General features: G+C 41.9%; 2 protein-coding genes across 15 annotated transcripts in view; one reads left to right on the plus strand and one right to left on the minus strand.

The window, feature by feature from the left end:
- PRR14L (proline rich 14 like) overlaps window positions 1–8,590 on the plus strand; it is a 33,937-nt gene extending 25,347 nt beyond the window's left edge. For all 7 annotated transcript variants that reach the window (XM_075060136.1, XM_032785213.2, XM_032785212.2 and 4 more), the window contains 5 exons: window positions 1,916–1,984; window positions 2,522–2,690; window positions 3,313–3,419; window positions 5,234–5,305; window positions 6,167–8,590. In XM_075060136.1, the coding sequence (XP_074916237.1) occupies window positions 1,916–1,984; window positions 2,522–2,690; window positions 3,313–3,419; window positions 5,234–5,305; window positions 6,167–6,443 (694 nt within the window). In that variant the 3' untranslated portion in view covers window positions 6,444–8,590. The remainder of the gene's footprint in view (window positions 1–1,915; window positions 1,985–2,521; window positions 2,691–3,312; window positions 3,420–5,233; window positions 5,306–6,166) is intronic.
- LOC116827561 (serotransferrin-2-like) overlaps window positions 2,007–21,216 on the minus strand; it is a 42,755-nt gene continuing 23,545 nt past the window's right edge. For 5 of the 8 annotated variants that reach the window (XM_075060148.1, XM_075060149.1, XM_075060152.1 and 2 more), the window contains 7 exons: window positions 20,642–20,701; window positions 19,512–19,694; window positions 18,286–18,442; window positions 17,252–17,364; window positions 15,784–15,968; window positions 15,168–15,354; window positions 2,007–2,354 (listed from right to left, as the gene is read on the minus strand). In XM_075060148.1, coding sequence (XP_074916249.1) covers window positions 2,299–2,354; window positions 15,168–15,354; window positions 15,784–15,968; window positions 17,252–17,364; window positions 18,286–18,442; window positions 19,512–19,694; window positions 20,642–20,701 — 941 coding nt within the window. In that variant the 3' untranslated portion in view covers window positions 2,007–2,298. Of the gene's footprint in view, window positions 2,355–14,019; window positions 14,277–15,167; window positions 15,355–15,783; window positions 15,969–17,251; window positions 17,365–18,285; window positions 18,443–19,511; window positions 19,695–20,641; window positions 20,702–21,216 lie in introns of those variants that run through there. The other 3 variants (XM_075060154.1, XM_075060155.1, XM_075060153.1) reach the window with 3 other exon arrangements.

A 21,216-nucleotide genomic window follows, 5' to 3' on the forward strand; every position in this document is an offset into this window, starting at 1 on the left:
TCTTGTACTCAAACAATCTTTCATAAAGGAATTGCTACTGCTTTGTGGAGAAATATATTTGCTGCAATGTATGCCAAGGTCAAGTAATCATCTCCTTGCCCACACTTAATAGGATCAAAAATTTATTAAGCTATTCTGATGAGGATGGGTGAATATCAGGAAAGGGTATGACATGTACGAGTGTGAGCAGAGTTTGACACTATCAATCATAGCAGTCCTAAGCTTCACATGGACCTTTTCTTGTGATGAGAAAGTTCCCTTCCAATTGGATTCTTTCACTTCGCTTTGGCTTTTTCGTAACTGAGAAGGCAGTGAACACTGGAATAGTTTTTCCTTCCTTTAAAGCTGTTGCTACCAGAAAGTGATCAGAATTTTTACTTTAAGCAAAACCTTTTTCCACATGACTGCCTTTCTGAGACTAAACTTTTTAGAGGACTGGAATGTTTTCATCATTCTTACCTGCATTTTTACTGCATGAAGCAGAATATTTTGTTACCAGCAGGTGAGACTTCCATGCACATACCAGTTCAAATTCTAGCACTACCAGACTAGTAGTGACTAGAATACTGGTGGATGGGAAGCACTGTACATGTGGCCCTTAATGATAAATGTGGTAAATAAATTCATTGAGTATCTATGTAAGTGTCTTTCATGCCTACTGCTGCTATGCTGTCTGCAATCTACGGTAAAAGCATATATGCTCCTTAACAGTATGTAATGCTTCCTTACATGGAAAACCAAGTCTCAAGCTTTCTAACTTTAGTAGGGTTGAATATATTTAGCTATAGGCACATGGAGAGAACAGATAAGGGACTTGGGTCTGGTGTACACTACAGAGTTAATTTGATGGAAGTCTGCTTATGTCAACAGAACTATGGAAGTGTCTACACTTAAATTTTGCTCCTTCCAATGTAACTGCTCTGCTTGCTGACTTAATAGCTCCACCTCCACTAACAGTGCAGAGTCACACTGACACTGTGTTGCTTACTTTGAATGTTACTGGCTTTCAGGAGCTGTCCCACTGTGCCCCACACTAACAGTACAATTGATACAGGCACCCCTGGTGAGGACATACACCACCAACACAAGGAGCAAAGTGTAGACATGCAGAAGTGATGTAATTGCTGCTGTGGCTGTATGCCAATTTAGGTTAGGTTGATTTAATTTTGTAGTGTAGACATGACCTTAATCTTAACAAATGAAGTCAGGGCAGTTCCAGATTACTGAATTATTTAATTTTTCTTGTGTGTGTGATGCTAATAGTGCACATACAAAAAATAGAAGCTCAGCGTTAGAAGATCCCAAACCGTTGTGTAGGTCTTCTTCCTATAGATCTGTGTAGCCAGTAGTCTTTATAGAAAAGACTTAGATATTCCCATCAATTAAGAGCATTGCAACAGGAGTTAGAGGGGATGTGGAGTTAATCTTGTGGAAGTCCTTAATCATACTTGTTTGGCCATTATGCTTCTTTTGTTCGGCAGACAAGTCTGTCAGGGCTTATTTTTTTTTTTTGTTACTTTAGATTTACCTTCCAAACAAACACACACAACCAGCTTGGAACGGAGAACCCAGGCTCTCTTGAAAACACCTCCAGCTTTCATACTAAAACAAGCTTTCTCCGCTTCTGAAATTTTCTGAGTTTCTTCATCATACTTTTCGGTTAAGAAGTGAAAATAGAAATATTTCCCTCCTGGATAATTTGTCAATGAATCTTAGACGCTAATGACAAATGTCGGTTGCTCCCATGTTGGGTTTTTTGGGGATGGGGTGGGGTAGAGAGAGGGTACTTTGACATGTCAGACATTTCTTTGCTTCCTTGGAGTCTAGATTATACTGATGAAGTCTTTCCTCTCCTTTTATGGTGTAGTCCTAATTTAGCTGTCTTTTTGTTTGTTTTTTGTTCTTTTTGAACTAGTTATGATATGTTACCACACATGACTGTCCAGGGAACAGAAGCTGCAAGGACCACGGGTGCAGAGATAAGGTAAGAGTCTTACCCTGTAATATTTGTTACATATGGTGGGAATGTGAGTTTTTCCACATTCTGGCCGTCTGGCTTCTCAGGTTTTGGTAGATCCCCTTAAGGGTTTGTCTGCCAAAACCTCAGTGTAACACCGATTCTGAATGGGTGTGTTTTTCATATATACACACAACAGTAGATGACTGGATGTAGCAAATGTAGATAATCTTTAAGCCCTTCTGTGCTGCTTGTCATGAAGATGCATGAAATTATTGTGGTCCATTTTTTCACCCCAGATACTTTATCTTGTTCAAGAGCTGGACTTCAAACACTGATATTTACTCACATGTATCTTTGGTGCTTATGTGGGAGACCAATCTCCTTTTAAATATATCTAGTGAACAAAGCAAACAGTTACAGCAATCCAGTCAAGGTTCTAATTTATAATATATCCTAGATTCTAGAATGCTGTCACAATAAAAATCTGGCATTAATCTAAATATTCTGTCGTCTTCATCACCCTCTTTTTTTCCTGTCTTTTTCCCCTCCTCAAATTTATAGGCTGGAACGTTCACTCTGTGATTTGCTACCAAAGTCTTGCACGTTTACGGAATCAGCAATATCTCCACTCAGGCTTTCAGTACCTGAATTACAGGTCCATCCCTTTGACGAACTCGATGCTTCTCTCCCACTGCGTCCCACATCTCAGAGTGCCACCAAACTGAAAAAAGTGAGTGGCTTCTTGTCTTCATTCGTAGAAGTAGGCAGGCAGCCAGTGTTTGTGCATACAGTAAAATGGTGGCTTTATTAACCTAGAAATCTAGTGTTGCACTGCAACTAGACAAGGGTTAGGCTTTAGGTCTGAGCTTGGACCTTCGTTCCCCAAGCACACAAGACCTTGATCACTATAGCTCCTTGCATTCCTCTGATCTATGCTACTCCTGCGTTAGTTGGGAATAGCTGCTGCTGAAGCAGAAAGAGGTAAGCAAAACATAAAGGGATAGAGGGCCTATGAGAGGAGAAGACAATTCTGGAAGACTGCTTTCCTGCTTACCTTTCCCAGAAAGCCTTTGATATATTGCACTGACAAACACTAGCGAGATTCATTGATTTGATTTTTGTTTTAAAGCCAAATTGGACCTCTGTAACCATCTAGTCTGATGTCCTAAGTCATAGAATTTGTCCCTGTGATTCCTGCATCAAGCCCAGTAACCTGTGGTGGAAATAGAGCATTTCTTCAAGAAACACATCCAGTTTTGATTTAAAGAAACTCAGTGGTGAAGCTGCATCACTCTTTCACTCTCCTTGCTCCTTTATTTTATATTTTATATTTCTTTCTCTTTATGTAAAAGGCTGAGCCAGAGAAGAGGCCAAAGAGAGTTTCTCAGATCCGGATCCGGAAAACTGTTCCCAAGCCAGATCCTAACCTCACCCCCATGGGACTCCCCAGACCAAAAAGGTGAGATGTCTCTCTTAAGTGGACAGGGATACTGGGATCTGCTACTTGTAAGATGTGTCTCCAGCACTGTAGCATCACCATTCCAATAAATGGCTTTCCTCTTCTGTCCATTCTCTCTACTTGCCCAGTTAGTCTTTTCCTAGTTAGGTGGGCTTGGTGTTCAGTTTCTCCATAAGCCAAGGTTAAGAGCCGGGTATGTTGTCTGGGTAGAACAGGGTTTCTCAAACGGGTCGCCGCTTGTGTAGGGAAAGCCCCTGGCGGCCGGGATGGTGTGTTTACTTGTCTCGTCTGCAGGTCCAGCCGATCACGGCTCCCACTGGCTGTGGATCGCTGCTCCAGGCCAATTGCAGCTCTCACTGGCCACGGATCACTGTGATCGGCCGGACCTGCAGATGGGGCAGGTAAACACACCGGCCCGGCCCGCCACGGGCTTTCCCTACACAAGCGGTGACCCCTATTTGAGAAACTCTGGGATAGAAGAACAAGGAGGTACATGGTTGTCTCCAAATAAACAGAATGTTACAGAGGACAAAGATCAGTTTTCATCAATCAGAAAAAAAAGAACTAAGAGTAATGGACTTGACTACTCCAAGTAATATTTAGGAAAATATGAAAAACTTTAGAAGTAGCAATGGAATGAATTGCCAAGTAGGAGATGGAATTCCCCTTACAGTGTAGCCTTGAATAACTCAAATAGACACAGATATGTTAGAAATAAATCAGTCCTGCTACAGTTCAGGGAGAGAAAACTGATTATCTTCTCGAATCCCCTACCAACCCAAATTGTGAGATTTTTTTTGTCTGCAATTTCAATTTACCTGACTGTCCAACAGGATGTAGGAAAACCAAAGTTGAATGTTAATTTGGGCAGGCTCTATGTCAACCACATACACAACTTTTCCAATGCATTTGAGTCTGATCTGTTCTAGACCAGGGCCACTGTTGAAGAGCAGAAGTGGCAAGTTGGTGGATGGTTGAGGATAACATATTTCTTCAGAGATTACATTTGAAATTGCATCAAAAGAATTACCATTGTCTATAGTCAAATTTTAAACCAAGTCTCAAGAGATGAAATCCATTAATTAATATTTTGTGCCATTGAAATGTTTTTTCGTCCTCTGCATTTTTCATAACTAGGGATCTACTTAAATTGTGGAGAAATCACACATTTTTCATGGGTTGGTCATGGCATAAATAGCAAATTTCATGGATGTGTATTTGTGCCATGACCAGCCCACAAAAAATGTATGATTTCTCTACAGCCTTTCTCAGACTGGAGGCTCCAACCCAAAAGGGAATTGCAAATCTATTAGAGGGTTGCAGTATTGCCACCCTTACTTCTCTAATGTTGTTGGCTGTGGTGCTGCCTTCAGAGCTGGGTCCTTGGGCAGCAGCTGCCGCTCTCTGCTCTGTCTTCAGAGCTGGGCAGCCAGAGATCAGATTTCATGGACATGATTTTCACAGCCACGAATTTGGTAGATCCCAATTCATAACCCAGAGGGCAGTGACCTGTGAGGGTATTTTTCTATTTTGCCTTTAAGTATCATTGTTTAGAAATGTCACTTCATGTTGGGAGGAGCATTCATCCTTGCAGAAATGCCAGGTCACAATCCACAACTTCCTGAAGCACCATTTGAAAGGTTCATCAAAACTAGCTTCTCAGATCTCTTTCTAAAACTCATTACAAATTAATTAATGGAGTTTGAGGAGGGGGAGGAAAACCACATTTTCCCCATGTCAGGTTGCCTGTATAGGGGAAGATGGTTCTGAAATTCTCCTGACTTCATTGCTTCATTCACTACTTCTTTTTCCAGGCTGAAGAAGAAAGAATTTAGTTTAGAAGAAATTTACACAAACAAGAACTACAAGTCCCCTCCAGCAACCAGGTTGGTTACATTCACCAACAGGTGAGGTGAGGGATATGTAATTGAACTGGTTGGAGATATGAAACTACAGGTCTTTTGGAAATAAAGAGAGACAAATAAGCACCTTTCAAAACAGAGTTGAAATGATGGCTCTGTTTTGAACTGCTGAAGAAAGGTAATTCAGAAATCAGGTTGAAAATCTGTCCTTAATATCTGTGACTGATTGGGGACAGGAAGTTTACAGTAGTAGAAATTGAGAACTTATAGATGTTGAAGATTTAAATGTCACTTTTTTGTATTTACCTTTTATTTGCGTTCATTTAATTGTGCAGCCAGTGTGCAGTACCCATTATTTCCCAAATTCAAAAGCAAACAAGATATTCCAAAATTATACTGACATGGAATATAGGGTCTAGACAAACACCTCAGTGCAAAATACCAAGAATGCTGCTTTACAGCCAATGCAAACCCCCCCCCCTTTAAAAAAAAATCTATTGTCTAGGTCTAAATGCTTCTGTTCCTTAGGATAAAGATGCCTCTGTTCCTTGGTCTGCACTTTTGGACTAAAATGGACAGAGGGAGATTCTATCTGCATATCTATGTACCAACAAGAAACTATCCAGGAAATATACTAACAGTTGGGTGATGTGAAACTGTTTCTAAAGAGAAGTGGTCATTGGTTAGAAGCATGAGCTCCAGATAAGTTTGCATGTGAGAGGCCCTGGAAGGATCATTGAATTGAAGAATCCTAGAAGTTAGAGATGTTAAAGGCCTGAGTCATACAGTCCATTTCCCTGATGCTGCAGGATGGTTCCTTTCACTTGTGTGAATGAAGATGTCTGTTACTCTGATATTCTAACTTATACTCTTTGCCCTTCCCAGGTGTCTGGAAACCATCTTTGAGGAGCCCAAGGAGAAAAATGGATCCTTGATCTCTATCAGCCAGCAGAAGAGGAAGCGGATTCTGGAGTTCCAGGACTTCACTATTCCCCGGAAGAGGAAGGCACGTAGCAGAGTCAAAGTGACGGGTAGTTTCACCCGGGCAAAAAAGGCTGCACTACAGGGCAGAGAGCTAGATGCCCTCCTGATTCAGAAACTAATGGACCTTGAAGCCTTTTTTGCAGAGGAGGAAGAACGGGAGCAAGCATCTGGAAGCTGATGGAAGCATGGAAATGGCTCAGTTCCTTTAATGCTTTGATCTGCTTGGGAGGGATCTGCCTATTCCTCCAGACCTTGCCAACCACTCAGTTCTAATACCTGATGATCATTTGTTGGCTGTCACCCTCTTTGAGGTGCTAGTGTGTGTGTGTGTGTACATATATATATATATATATTTTAGTCATGCAGGAGAGAGTCCTTTAATTCCCCTGCATGAGTGTAGCACAGCCAGGAGACATGCTATTCCTCCCCAACCTCTTTAGAAATTGTGGATAATATTTAAACACCTCCTGCAGGTGGGATAAGGAGAGTGAAGAAGGAAATAGTATACCTTCAATGACACTAGGATTCTAAATACTCCTGAACTTTTCCATATTCATTTGAGTCTGCTGTTTACTGCATTGGCTTGTCAAGACAACTTGACAGAGGAGGTGAGATGAATTCAGAGAGATGAATTTAGGGAGGTGGGTTCTTGAGATTCCACAAACTTCAAAAATTAAAGAAAAATAGTTTGTGTGCTTTTAATTACTTCCATGTCTGTGCCCAGAAGTTTTCTTCTGTGATTCAGTTGCCCTTCCTGCACTCAGTCAGCAGCAGCCATACAGGACCAGGTCTTAAATAAGTTGCACTTTGTATGTGTTTTTCCTTTATTTGCTGCATGAAAGATGTCTTTTACTGTTACTTACCTTGTTTTTTTTAATCACACATTACGAAAAATGGCGCTAAATGCTAAGTTCTAACAAATTGTAGAGTGGATTTGTTAACCTGGTTTGCTGGTGCTTTGCCTTTGGAGGGAGGGGGAAAGGTAGGAAGTAGCAGAAGGATATTACTAATGTTCAGTTAGTGCGACTATGCTCGGAGACATGGCACCAGGAACTTCAGTGTGAAGTTTATACTCTTTTTAGCAGTTTTAATTCTGACAAGAATACTAATTTGACCTCAAAAAGCCAAGCAGATTTTTCTTCATCTCATCTTTCTACCATTGCAACTTAGACTTCTAGTTTGGGATAGAGCTTCACATAGCTTATATAATTAGAGGTTCAGTATACAGCGGTGCTGTACTTAATGGCTAGTGTTGTACAAAGAGTTCACTCAAGCCTCCTAATGTATAGAAAGTGTGTGTTTTGTTTTGTTTTAATACTTAAGGCCATTCGTAATTTGAAGTAGCACTGGGTAGTCTCTCAGCCGTACTTTTGAGGACCAGTGTTCCCCTCTGGGATCCTTACTTGAAGCTGCAATTCAGGTAATTTCTGTTCTTCAGTGCCTACAGGAGTTATTCTGGCAAAGCTTAATGGGATGCTGTCATTGCTGACATTCTCAAAGTTTAACAGTTCCATTGTTTCTTTGCCCTGCCACTTGCAACTTGCACTTTTTTACCTATGTGCCCCTACGGCAAATTTCTGTTTACCTCCAAAATCAGTGTGTAGTCAAACATCTAGTGAATGAACTTTCTGACCCAGTCCAAACATGGGTTGAGGATATCCTGCTATCTTTTTTGTTGCTCTGCTAGCTTTGTTGTCGACCTGACAGAGAACTTAAACTGACAAGCCATCTGTTTAAATTCAAGAACTTTGAACAGGCAGGAAATGTTGGATGATTGTACTGTGTGACTTCAGTGAATAATATTCTGGGTTTGTTTTGTTCCCAGCTCATTTGCTGGGATTCTTGCACTGTTTACACCCTTGTTTTGGGGGTTGATCATCTTTACCCAGTAAGGAAAACTGAAATAGAAATGCAAACTACCGCTTTGGCTGTTTTATGCTGGTGGAGGCAAAATTTGGGCCTATTGACATACCATTTTGGCTACCACTGTACAAGTCCATTTGATCCATTGAGGCTACTAAATGATACCTTAGTCAGTCCTCCTCATATTATAAAGGGGATCCCTGAAAATAACTAATCACACTACTGTGGATATTGGCTTCTAAAATGTTTTTTAAACTCCCCATACATTCATGACATCAGCACAGATATTGACTGACTGGAAGCTGAAGTAGGGGACTTCGCATTCATTTTTATGCCACAATGTGGGATTTCATGACACACTATTACAAAATGAATTAATACTGATGTGGAATTAATGCTAATGAGGGATCTTCTGGCTTTATGGTGTAGTTGGGATGTAACCTCTGTGGGAGTTTGTGAAGTGGGTGGTGGGTGGGGAGAAAACTCAGGTCCAAGCAGGGTTCTGCCCGCTTAGCGTGTGCTTTGAAACATTTAGTTTGTTTTTACCTTTTGTTCTTTGCTTCTTTGCGCTCGGCCTTGTTTATTGTCACTTTGAAATAACATTTCACAGAAAGCTCTTTTTGTTGCTATAGCAGAGAGAGGCACAATGAAAATATTCAGCTCCATTTCACTTACAATCGCTGGAACTGTTCAGGTCTGTGATTTCCCCAATGTACCACAGTCCCCAGGAGTTTTGAAAACTCTAACACTTCAGCATTATCATGATCAATGGGTTTTTTTATAGCTGTGTAATGAAGGTATAAGCTAAGCTAATTACTTCCTCCCCTTTCAGGTGGTCTAACTTTAATCATGCTTTTGTGCTTCTCCACAACTTTCTGTTCCTGTTTGCAGTGCTCCTGGAGCAGCAGCGTTGCTCTGACTTTTGGTTGTGGCTTTATCGGGAGGGACAATTGCGCAATGATTGGGTGTCTTAAACTCCAATCTGAGCTGCTTCTGTCCCATATAGTCTTTTTATGAGAGAAATGTGGAGGATGCAAACTTTCAGATATTGGCATGCCTCTCTAGTGTGAGGAAGTGTACACTTGCCTTTTCCTAAGATGGAGCCACCCAAGTGAGGATTTTTTTTGTCGTATGGAAAAGACCTTGTACATATGGCTCTGTGAATTACTGTACATGCATTTAAAAGACAAATTTGCAGAGCTATCCCCATGTACTCTTATCAGATGCTCAGCTTGCATTGCTGGGCTCTTTCCTGAGAAACGTAGCTGGCTGGGGATGGACGAGGTTTTTATTTTACTGAAATCAAAGCTTAATGTTCTCATCCAGCTGCAAACCAAGCAGCAAAAGGTACTTGATGCATATTGAGGGGGCTCTCATGACCCTGTATGCCCAGGATTGTGTACACTTGAGTTCTGATGCCTTCTGGATGTGGTTTTTGGCAAGCCATTCTCATTTACCGTATCCTATTCAGAGTTGGGTTCTGTGGTGTGGTAGATGTCAGTCACTCTGCTGGAGAGTAGATGCCAACTGCCTGAATGAGATGTGTGTCTGATGATATCATACTAATAAATAGCTCAATGGAAATTTGTACTCATTTTGTAACATTGGCCTCTGTTATGCCTCTGCAGATTAGTTTCTGTTCAATAGTTTGTGAATCTAAAATTCCACTGATTTTTTTTTCTTATGTGTGTGTGTGTGTGTGTTTAATTTATGGAAATAAATCTTTTTTGACAACCTTTCAATTGTTTACTAAAGACTTTGGGTTTTTATCCCTCAAATACCACTCTAATTTTGTGTCTTAAGTTAGTTCAGGTTCTCACCTGTGAATGGGGGATAATATCTGTCTTTTAGTGGAGCTGTGAGAATGAATTCATTGTCTGTAAAGTGTTTTGAAATCCTTGAATAGAAGTGCAAATATTGCTTCTCTTTAGCCAGTAGTTGTGTAGGCTACTGTGTAACATTTTGTGTACACATGAGATGAAGAAACTGCATGCAGGCGTGCGTACAATGCAGACAAATGACTCTTCAAACACCACCTTGGTGCCCAGGTAAGGGAGTGTGATGGTTTCTTGGTCCTAATGTTTTCCTGTTTATAGACTACCCAACAACACTGGCAAGTGCAGGACGGTCTGCATAAATTCTGTATTCTTTCCCTGTCTGATTCATTCCTATTTTTCCTTTGCTCTCTCCTGTGCAAACTAGAGGCTCCATGCCAAAGAAGTCACTGATTAGCTGGGGTAGCTGCTGAGTGTTGCACTGCGCCTCCTGAATACCATTGCTTCTATGTAGCTTTGCTACCCCAAAGACGGTGGGGAGAGAACTGGGGAATTAAACACAGGCCTACTACACTATACATAGCAGTTACTGTTGGGCGAAAAAGTTAATTTCTGCAAAGTAATAAGGTATTTTAAGACACTATGAGACACTGAACAGTCAGTCTGAATTCATAACCCACGAGAGATTAGAAACAACTGACTATATTCATATACTACAGTCTGGAAGAAACCAGGCTTATGACTTCAAATTAAGATTTAATCACTTTGATATAAGAGATGTATTGCTCTAAAGTTTTGTGTCTAGTCATTCTTGCAGAAAACTGATTTTTTTCTCTATGATTTGTATTTCTCATACAGCCATCCAGCATTCTGGACAGACCTTAACTACATATAAAAATGTTGCTGGTAAAACAGAACTTGTAGTTGAAATTGTTATGCTTTTTAATTGTATTAATCCTAAATTTGACAGTTGTCTTTTATTAATGTTTTCTACTAGTTTATGTATTCTCAGCTGTGGAAGTCCCCTCCTGGGTTCAAAGTGCAGTGCTGCATCTGTCCAGTAGATGGTGTGTGAAATCAAAGGAAGGAAGTGTGAACTCAAAGGAAGGGAGCAAGAGCATTAATTATGGTGAAATGAACAGATTCAGCCCAGAATCAGGATTCTGTGTACTCTGCAATTCAATGGCTGCAGTATTTGACACGTTTCCAAGATGCCCCAGACGTCATCCTTTTTCCTGCAGCAAGATGCACTTGGTTTGGTTTCCTTGTCATTTTGGGACTCGGCTATAGATAGCTTTCCCCAGGAGGGCAAGTGAGTTGGATTACAGTACACGCTCCCTGCACTGTTTCATCAAGCCAGGCAGAATGGAGCCAGGGAACAGGGGGGCCAGAAGTAGAGAAACTGCTTGGAGAACAGCACAGCAGCCAGGGACTAGAAAGCTATGGGGACACACAGGCTGATAAAGATGGCTATAAGCTTCTCTCTTCCCTAGAATGTATGAGACAACCTGGAGAACATCAAAGAAGAGGCCTGGAAATGCAACCAAGCCATCTGGAGAATACAGCAAAAATGCTGAAATTCTTATCAACAAATTTTATATCCATCAATATTTTTGACTAATGCTTCATAGTCAAATACTCGGTGACCAAACAAAGGTGAGATATTTTCAGCAATGATTATTTTCAAGTTTTGTGTGTGTTTTTTTTGCTATGCTTAGCGGCATGGCTCCCATGACCTCACATCCTGTGCTGTTCTCCAGATAATGCACCAGGCTAGCCTTCACTTCTTACTCCTCCTCCCTTGGGTAATTTAGGGTAATCTAAACCCAGTGGAAATGGGAGGGGATGGAAATAAAGAATATTTCTTAGCAACAGAATATGTTCATCTTGTTATGTGATCTAGGAGTTCTTGCTGCAGAATCTGATGAAATGATGCAAAGAACACAAAGATCCCTGTCCAGGATTAATGTCCAGACCAAGGGATGTCCTCTGTTATGGGAAACAAAAATTAGAAGTAATGAAACTAACTTTCTCTCACAATCCCTACTTAAATTTCCCATCATCTGTCTGAAGAGGACTGGCTTGGATTTGTTTTGTCACTCTTAATATCTTGCTGAATGGTGGTGGTCTCTGCACCCTGGGCTAATGAGGCTGCCTGTGCAGCACTCCCAGCCCATTCTAACTAATGAAGAGAATGGGTCTAGGAATCAGCCTCTTGCCTGGTAATGTACAATGGTTCCACAAGGTTGCAACTGAGTTCTTAAAGTTAATGTGAACTATAATGTGCCACAAGACAACTCTTTTTTTTCAGAGACCTTGCACTGTGTTCCAGCACCTGCTCTTGTAAAAAGCATACAGTTTAACCATTGTGGTAAACGTCTGTCTCAAATCTGGACTTAGCGTTCAAAATCTGAGTGTTTACTGTAAACCTCCCCCAAGCTTATACCAGCTTGGATCTGATATTCTGCCACCAACAGGATTTATTTAGGTTTCTGGTTACTCGGAGTCCCCCACCTTTCCCTGGGGACCCCCCAAGACCCAGACCCCTGGGTCTCCTATTCATCCCCAGCCCCCTCTCCCCTTTTCCCTGGGTGAGCTGGGCGATGCTATATTAACTCTCCTTGAATGCAAACCAGAGAGCTATTTACCTCCTCGAGGCTAGCATTTAAGCTAGTCACAGCTAACACCACCAGGAGATTCCCCCCTCCCTTGTCTCGTAGCCAGTAACTAGAGAAAAACTCAACCACAACAGAACAGAGTTGATCTTTCTCTCTCTTTTCCCGTAACTTTTTCCCGCCCTGGGACAATAGGAAAGGAACCCACAGGAGCTGGGCTTTCCCTCCCCCCCAGCCCTGTCACCGAATAACAGAACTCTGAGCACAGAAAGTCCTCTCCCCCTGCCCACTAGGAAAAGAAACTCCCACAAGTTTTAAAAGAATTTATATATAAAAGAAAGAAATACAGAACATATACTGCATTAAGAAACTCAATACAGGGAATATGCTTAATAAAGAAAATAGGAATAAACAGCCTGATTTAAAGATAAAGAATAGCCCAATTTAAACCAGTCCAGCAAATCAACACCCATGTAAATACAAATCAAAGCACATCACAGCCGATTACTTTGTTTCCTTTGTACTCACACTTGAGTAGAATATTTGAAAGAAGATGGAGTTAGAAGAAAAGCTTGTTTACTCACAGCTGAGGAAAACAAAGACCCCTGTTTCCAGTTCCCTCCCAGACTCTTAAAAAAAAATCCAGGTCTCTGACTGGTCCTCTGGTCAGGTGTTTGGTTCCCCCTTTGTTCACCCTTTACAGGTAAAAGAAAATTAACCCTTACCTATCTACTTATGACAACCATACACATTGTGAGAAGGTTCCCTAAGGTTTGGATGAACACAAATTAGATTATTCTCAGTCATGAGAAATACCTTGTTAAGTACTGCTGTTTTGGACAAGAATGGGAACTCCGTTGTTCTTCCCTTCTTACCATCCCCGCCTCCTATTAAGAATATAGGAACCTGGTTCTGATGCTAGAAACTTACTCCTTCTAGATTGTTAATTTGCTGAGGGATAAGTGCAAAATGTATTGATTCATTTGGGACACGTTCTTGGTTGGTCATACAAACAGAAGAGAAATAAACCCTTCCCTATTCATAGCAGACATGGATACACTTATTGCTTGTCTATGCTAGATGTAAATATATAGGTCATTTGTAGTGGCTAACTATAGCAAGATCTATGCATATAAAATTAACGTTGCAGTTACCTCAGATAACAAGTTGTTTTACATGGAAATGTAGTATAAAGAAAACATGTTAGGGGAATGAGGCAATAACCTCTGTTATGTACATGGTCTGTAAAGGGAGGAATAATTCCTAGTCCCAATGTGGCCTACAGCGTGGCCTTTGTCCTTCTTATAAAGATGCTGAATTGTAGGGGTGGGGAGTGGGGTTTAAACTGGAAATACTGAGGAGTTTTGATCTTAATTGCTGGTGCTGCTTTTCTGATACCACTGGCCCAGTCTCAGTTTGCTGTCTGATCTATACTGCTCAAGTGGAGTGAACATTGGTAATAGGCAGCACTTCTGGATAGGAAAAGGGAGTGACATTTGAGCAGCATTATCAGCATATATATTAGTAGGTGCAAGGTAACTGCAAGGTTCAGTTTTTTTCAGTATTTAAATGAGGTCTCTCTTGCTTCTGTGAAACAGAAAATAGCCAGTCTCAAGTGGTGAAAATCCTCTTGGCATCTCTTGATTTCACCTTGAGTGGCGGTGGTGGATGTCTTGTGGAACTTCTGTGTGTTGTGTCTGTAGATATGTCTGGGTATCTAAGATGTGCAGATATCCTGTTTGCAGAATTCTAAGATGTCTATAAATCAAAATACAGTGTTTTAATTAAAACTCTCAACTATAAAATTACAGTTCTGTCTGAACAGTTCATACATACTGCACCTAAGGTCAGTAAAACTGAAATCCTAATATGAATCTTTTTATTTTCAGTGTTTATTCTGCCTTTAACAGCACTTTACATATAGTTGGCTTCATTGGTTTTGTTGATGGCCAGTTGCATGCCTTGATACTGCTCTCAGTAGCTTTGTACAAGATTTTTATAGTAATTTAAAATTCTCCAGCCATATTATTGAAAAGTTTGTTTTTTAATAATTCAGTGTGACAATGTCCCTTTTAAAGGCAAAATAAAAAATTTAACTGTAAAAAAACTGACCTCTCTCTCCCCCAACCTTGGCATCTCCAAGTAAGAAATAAGTGACTCTTTCCCACCCACCCCCCCAGCCCCAGAGCTGGTCTGTGGAGATCAAGGGGCAACCAAGGGCAAAATCACAACTAGTATAAATGGACCTGTCTTCAGTAAACCTGTGCTTGCTTTACACCATCATTGAATTTAGCCACAAAATTAAACTATAACCTGCTTAGCTATTCACTGTACTGTATTCACTGTCTCTCCATAGTGTGATAATCTTTTAAATCGTGCAGTCAATGGGTGTTACTGCAGAAGTGCTGTATCTACTGGGAGCTGATGGCAACAATTATTTTAACAATGTTGTCTGTGAGGAAGGTCCATAGAACACTCATACCGGTGCCCAAGGGCAGAAGTTGCTGTAAGGAATTTTGCCTTTGAGGGAACTCCCTAGCAGCAGTGGAACTAGCAAAAATGAGTTTGTCAGTAGGGAGCTGACAGTTACTGTCCAGACATGCTTCTAAGGTTGTGTGTTCTAGCTCAACATGAACTATATCACATTACCTGCATGTGTGCAGTTAAACACAGCTTCTGCCAGCTGAAAGAAGGGCTTCCCAAGAATTGACTGATAGCCCAGGTGACTTGTGTGAACAAGATACTGAGTAGCATCTTTAAAGAGCAGATCACTTTCTCCATACTTCTGTGAGTGAAATAGATGGAACCTAGAATCCAGATTTGTTTCCAGAGTTTCCTTAACAGAAAAGAAAAGAAGAAAAAACTCAGAAAGCAGAAAACAAAATAGATGAAGCAGGTGAATTTTCAGCCATGTAGCAACCTCACATAGAGAAAGATGTGTAGGATTCAGCTAGTGCTAGCCTTATTTGGGGCTCTTGCAGTCTCCTCCTGCATGTTAACTCATTGTCTGTTGCAACACCACAGAGGCTTGTTTCTCAGCAAGAATATGATCATGATGTAGGAGCTACTGGTACTGAAACTCTCCTTTAGTGAATCTGAATGGTCTTTTCATTAGTCTCCTGTGCAGTCTTAAACCTTTAGCGCTAGCTGTGGAGGCACTTTATTTCTTATTTTGTTTGGAAGGTTTTGGACTCTGGACCTTGATGGGGTTTTCAGTAGTGTGTAACCAGAACAGGATAACAATCCTTTCCATCTTCTGCCTTACCTGGGATTTCATCAGGAAGCCATAGATCTTGGTGGTAGTCACTGGTCGAGTCATAACTATGTTAGGAGGAACAGGACCGAGGTTACAGTTTGCCCAGTCTGTGACTGCGACACGCCTTCCATCCAGACACAACATCTCAAAGTCATTTAGGGTATAACCCATAGCCCAACCTGAGCTTTGCAGAGCTGTAAAAGAGATGGAGAGGCAATAAGAATTGAGCTCAGTAAATCCTGTGTCCACACCATCAGCTAGATCTCAGTTGAGACATGGTGAAATCCCATGCAGAGTATTAGCATTGGAAAGGAAAAACTCTCAGTGCACTGTGTCCAAAAAGTACAGCTTGCCCCAGTCATCTATAGAGGATGTATAGTGGGCACATTGGAGTTCCTGTAGGCTGCAACAACTGCAATGTATATCAATGCCATATCGGCCCATCAATCCATCTTAACCTGCAGCTGGAAAGACCTCTTAGAGAAAAGGTAATTCAGTCTCCATGACCATTCAGCCATTAGCTGCTCTGCAGAAACTGCTAATTGGTGTGTATGCTCTAATAGAGATCCAATTCCTTATGCAGACATGTATCTTTTCTGAAAGACTACACAGTGTCTTACAAACACCTTTCTCTGGAATTTAGCCTGCAGAAATTTCAATGTGCTTTTGGGAAGACTCTACTCAGTGGTTTGTAAGGCCAAATGAAAATGGAGTTTGTTTTTCTTCTTCCCGCTCCAGGTTGTGATCTGTTTTATCTGCTATTAAGATTGGCAAAAGGAGTGTTTGGGGGTTTCAATGCTTTTCTATTTTAAGCTACTCTAACCAAAATTGACTTTCATTTTAAAATATGCCAGTTGGCAGCCCTTCTGTCTATTGTATTGCTCTGCTTTTTGCCATTTGTACAGTAACTTAGTTGAGAACTTTGACAAGTAGCTAATTTCACATGGACAGTAGTGAGATTTTGTACCCATTTATATGCACTGTTCTTGTGTCCAAAATAACACATGATAAAGTCAGATCAGTTCTCTTGTCATGTAGAGTCTGTAGGAGCCACACAGCATTTCCCAGCACAAAAAACGGTTTTACACTTCAGCATATATTGTGGTATCTCTTACCTTACTACCCCGATTTTGTTCACTCTCTGGTCAAGCATAAGGGTATACAACTACTACTACAACTGTACTAGCCTCTGGACAAGGCTGTGATGGCAGGGGGAATCAGTGGGTCTTCTGACGCTGTTAAGGGGCTTTTTTCCCAAATGGGCACTTCGCAAGTCTGGTTTCTCCCTATCTTCCTGCTGTCACTGATTATTTCCCTCTTTCCCCCTCAGACTAAATTGTAATTGAATCTTGTGCTTTATTGGAGCATTCAAATGCAGACTTTAAACCCAGACAAAACAGCTGCATGCTCAGATTAGACCTATGTATGTGGATGTTTTGGAATCATGATCACTGTGTGAGAAGAAACTTTTTGGTACCAGCTGAAATTCTCAAAGGATGAATCTCACTCTCAATATTCTTGAGCAGGTTATGATGTTCCAGGAAAGCCACGTCCCCAAAGCTCCTTCCACTGGGACTGCCGACTAGACACCTAGTACAAAGGAAAGCAATAGTTTAAGAGAGCAATATCAGATTGAGAGACTAGAACTTCTGGGAGCAGTAGATGACTGAAGGGTTTGGATACTAATTTGAGTCTAGTCTAGGTCACTGATTGCCAAAAGCTACCACCATATGCTGAAACAACTGGATAATCTGTGTGTGAAATGAGTTAGTGGTCTGAGTGCTGGTCTTGGGGAACGAGTGTCTCTTACAAATAACTATTTGCCTCCTTACTGGCAATCTCAGCAAACAGGCCAAAGTCTCAGTGGGCATGGAGACTGAATAACTTCCTCATTCCTAAAGCTGACTCCCAAATTGGAGTTGAAGCATATTGGCAGGGCAGTATAAAGAAGCTCGCAATACCATATTGCATCTGGATTTCTCTCTCTAGGGCTGCCCAGCTAATACTATTCAACTACATTCATTGTAAATACAGAGATTGGAACAGTCTATTTATGCTTTCTCTGTCTCCAGTTTATTTTATATTCTCTTTCCATTAGGTGGTGGGATTGATTCCCTCCCTACATAATTGCCTTTCATATCCTGCACTACTACTTGCTCAAATTTCACATTAGTTGTGCCGGCTGACCCTGTGGAGCAACTATTACCCCTTCAGTTGGTCTCTGTGTAGACTTGGGTTTGGGCACCAAGTATCATTAGTGGATTCTGAGTTAAGAATCACTATCTTGTCTAGTTTGCCATTAGAAATGGCTATATAACTTTTAAATCGCCAGCCAGCTGAGCAGTCCCATAGCAATCACAGTTGAAATAAAATACACTGACCCAAAGGCAATCTTTACAGTCACCAGCTTTTAAATAAGAGTCCTTCCTAGGAAACCTGCAGGCAAAAGAAATGAGCCATTTCTGGGTGATGCTTTTAAGCTGCATCCTTGCCTCAAACAGAGGGACTTACCTGAGTGCACCCATGTTTCCATAGTAGCGTTCGTTATGATTCGCAGCACACCTGCTGGACACTTTCGCCCCTTCCATCTCACCATCTCCAATACAGACTTTGCATAGGTTCCTGTCTGCTCCTGGCATACAACCCTTCCAAAAGTAACTCTGGTAAGCTAAGAGAAGGAAGAGATGAGGTTAGTCAATGTGGGGCATTTCAAAATATGTTTTTTCCTAATACGGGACAGGGACTGCTACTGTATTTTTCCATGGTGTTCACACCTCAGCTGCTAGAAGAGGGCCTCACGCTCCCTGATTGAACTAACCTCATTATTTCCAGACTGATTCTTGCCTGCATATTTATACCTGCCTCTGGAAATTTCCATTACATGCGTCTGACAAAGTAGGTATTCACCCACCAAATCTTATGCTTCAGTACATCTATCAGTCTTTAAGGTGCCACAGGACTCTTTGTTGCTTTTTACAGATCCAGACTAACATGGCTACCCCTCTGATACTTGTATTTCTCCATTGTAAGACAGTTTGTATTTCCTGAGCCTGTTATCTTGTCTCACCCAGCTGCTAACATTAGAGGACCAGACCCTTTATCCACTGAGTAGGTATGCTCTAAGACCTACCATAGAAGAGTTCACAAATTAACTCCTGCTTGGGTGAGGGAGAATGGCAGACAGCAAATAAGTAAAACTAAACCTTGCAGGTGAGTAAGGCGGTCTCTGTGGGGAGGAATACTGACTGCATAACATTACCTACAGACAGGGATGCTGCTCACCTGCCAATAGCTGGAAGTTTTAATTAGCCATACTGAGGGCAGCTCAGTTCCTAACACTTGACCCATTACAGACAGAATCCGCCAACCTTCTGAGCATGGTGCAAGAAGCTTTGATCAGGTATTAGATTTTGGGTTTTAAAGCTGGTATGGACGGCAATTGTTGGGGAGGATGGGTATCTGTCTCTTATAGGCAGTATTTAATATTTTTAAACATACTGTGGTGATAAGCACATTATAAATAATTTCAGATGTCGAGGTTAATTAGCAGTGCTCCCACTAGAAATCCATTAGACCAGGAGAGTGTTCTGAAGGGACATAGTGGAGCAATGGTGAATGTCATAAGTGATGTACGAATGACTGAAGTCTTCCACTCTCTTTCCCTCCCTCCCTCCTTTCCCAGACCCCTTTGGCACCATCATTTGTCCACTTGATAGATATTCTGGTGCAGTCCTTACCAGAGCTGATATCACAGTTCACAGTGTTGTTCTCCAGAGCCCCCACTGTGTACATGGAGAGGAGCAGCCACCCCCCAGGACTGTACAGGTGACTGTGGCAGGAACGCCGTCCCCTCAGGTTATGGATATTTACATGCCTGGCATTCTTCTTTGCCAGGGCTACAGCGTAGACAGGTGGCAGTGCTGTGTGACAATGACAACCACCAGTTAGACTGAGACAGCAAGACATCTTGGACGGGCACAGTCTCCATGTTAAAAGTAAGTTTTAGAACTGGTTGTATCCTCCCTAAAATGATACTCCTGCCTCCCCTTCCCTTGTCCTCTGTACTGAGTTCTTTCAGTTGCAGGAAACTGAGAGCTGTATTGTCTTCTGAGCCACAAAAATCCAGCCCTGGCACTGCTCCCTGGGACAGTGAAGCCTCTAGCTCCCAGACAGAAAGATTCTCCTCCTTCCAGAACCAGTCCGTGAACACCCCTTATGCTAGCGTTAGTCTCAACAGCTGCAGCTTCGGGCACGGTACCATCACTACCTCTATGTACAGCGAGAACTCCTCTTCGTGTCTCCTAACTTTCCTCTATCCCATAATGAGCCTTGTTTAAAAGGGTTGGGGTTTTTTGGCTGAAGTTCGAGCGTCTGCTGCATGACATCATCACAGCTCAGTGGGGGTAAAGTATGAACCAGCAGAGCCCTGCAATTGCTGTTAGCTGCTCTGCTGAGTAGTTGGGAGTCACCCCACTTTCACAGGTCTTAAGAATCCTGTCTTATCCCAGCAGAGTTGCCTGAGGCCTGGTCTACATTAGGGAGGGGGATCAACCTAAGCTACATACTTAAGCTACATGAATATCATAGCTGAAGTCGACATACTTAGATCTACTCACCGCGGTGTCTTCGCTGCGGTAAGTCTACAGCTGACCCTCCCCATCGACTCCACCTGTGCCTCTCACGCCGGTGGAGTACCGGAGTCAACGGGAGAGCACTCAGTGGTCGATTTTATCACATCTTCACTAGATGCAATAAATTGACTCCCATTGAATCAATCGCTCCAGAGTTAAGTGTAGACATGCCCTGAGCATCCTGGTGGAGCCACTAACTTAAAGTAGAAACCCAAACCTCAAAGATCCTCCATTACCTTTATCTGCAAGGTGGGTCAGCGTCTTTGTTCTCCCAGCAGCTGGGGCACACCCCTCTCCTGGGCAGGAGAGACAAGCAAGAGCAGAGTGATGTTTGAAAACCCAAAACCATATACACAAGAACTGGTGCCTGGCTGCTCAGTGTGCACTAAGCAAGTACTAGATACCAACTAAATCACTAAAGAATGCCACATGTATACAAAAGATGCATCTGGAGTGTCTAATCAGGGGGCGGGGGGATGGCCTATTCCAGGGCTCACATTGCCAGCATTCCCACCATAGAAAAATGAAATTCATAAAGTGCACGTGGCTTGTGGGTCAGGCAGTGAGCATTTACTCAGTGCAGGGGATCTAACGACACTGACTGTTATTGAGACAGAGGGACTCTGCTCAGCTAGATGCAGAATTGGAATATGGGAATGTTTTCTTCCTCATATCCAAGTATCAGATCATGGACGTCTCTCTTTCCCAGCCATGCTGGATCAGAGAAGGGTTTAAAATCTGCCACATTCTCTGTTCCCAAAATGGACGTGGTCTCATGGACATCACAGATGCAGAAAAAAGTTGTTTTCCC

The sequence above is a fragment of the Chelonoidis abingdonii genome, chromosome 22, assembly GCF_003597395.2.
Source record: "Chelonoidis abingdonii isolate Lonesome George chromosome 22, CheloAbing_2.0, whole genome shotgun sequence".
Lineage (NCBI taxonomy): Eukaryota > Metazoa > Chordata > Testudines > Testudinidae > Chelonoidis > Chelonoidis abingdonii.